Source organism: Limulus polyphemus, unplaced genomic scaffold, assembly GCF_000517525.1.
Source record: "Limulus polyphemus unplaced genomic scaffold, Limulus_polyphemus-2.1.2 Scaffold4983, whole genome shotgun sequence".
NCBI lineage: Eukaryota > Metazoa > Arthropoda > Merostomata > Xiphosura > Limulidae > Limulus > Limulus polyphemus.
The window spans coordinates 68532-69798 of record NW_013670593.1 but is presented as its reverse complement, the minus strand read 5'-3'; the positions used below and the strand labels follow the sequence as shown (position 1 = coordinate 69798).

Sequence of the window (1267 nt, the reverse complement as noted above, 5' to 3'; positions counted from 1 at the left end):
AACTTTCCTAGTATTTGTTAACATCATAAGTGAAACACTACTTATTAACTCACACATAAAAATTCTCTGAGAATTGAAAGAACTTTGCTAGTATTTACTGTTGTCATACATGAAATACTGCTCACCAAATCCCACCTTGCTATCTGAGACTCTTTTGGTACAACGCCAGGCAAATGATGAACTAGAGGTGAGAGGAAATGCCCATCTAGGACTTTGTACTGAGGATATTCTTCAACCTCGGGACCCAGAATGAAAACACTTATCACTACTTATCCATTACGTAGGAAAGCTATAGTCATTTTTACAACAATATCAATTTAACATGAATAATAAAGTTCTACACAAAATAATGTTCTTAGTTTTCTACAAACTCTTTAATTCTACCTAATACGAATGATCAATAAACTTTTCTTATATGATTATAGAAATGTAGAGAAAAAAAAAAGTACATATTTTACTGAAGTTTTTTATTTCCAAACTTCCAAAAACTAACTTCATATGTGTAAAAAATATTTATGTGAAATATCTCCAAGTCAAATCTCAAATAACAGCTTTTCATTACATTTGTTTAGTTCACTTATCTCTTTCTTAATATTTACACAGCAGCTTGCATTTTATTTGGACTACTGGCTACTTTAATCTATTTAGAAACATCTTACAGTGAAACAACATTGTGTTTTCTATCAGAAAATATCAAGTTTTAGTTTATTGAGCAGAAATCCCTTTTTGAAAGATTTGAAAACATGGCTGATGAAAATGAAGAATATTAGTACCACGAAAAAATTCTGATCTGAGTTAATCTCAAGTTGCATACAACTAAACTCACAATAAACAACTTCATAGGATCAACTTTTATGACAAACATACATACTCTTATTATACATGACATACAAAGTTAAACAAAAGGGCTTCTTACCTTGTCTATATACACAGGATAATCGCGTGACACAAGATGTTGACATGTTTCTCTATTGGATATAATCTTACGAAATTCAAATATCCTGTGGATGAATAAAAATAATTTTAGAAAAGACTTAACAATAACATACTGGTTTTTAAACTTCAGTGTTTGCAGCCGTTAAGTACTTTACAAAACATTTAACAACAATGTACTGGTTTTTAAACTTCAGTGTTTGCAGCCGTTAAGTACTTTACAAAACATTTAACAACAATGTACTGGTTTTTAAACGTCAGTGTTTGCAGCCATTAAGTACTTTACAAAACATTTAACAACAACGTACTGGTTTTTAAACTTCAGTGTTTGCAG

General features: G+C 30.1%; 1 protein-coding gene across 1 annotated transcript in view; it reads right to left on the bottom strand.

The window, feature by feature from the left end:
* The window catches only part of LOC106471951 (protein ABHD18-like), an 18484-nt gene that overhangs the window by 8841 nt on the left and 8376 nt on the right, over nt 1–1267 (bottom strand). Inside the window, exons 2-3 of the mRNA XM_013932574.2 lie at nt 917–1001; nt 136–236 (exon numbers count right to left, since the gene is read on the bottom strand). Of these exons, the coding sequence (XP_013788028.1) occupies nt 136–236; nt 917–1001 (186 nt within the window). The remainder of the gene's footprint in view (nt 1–135; nt 237–916; nt 1002–1267) is intronic.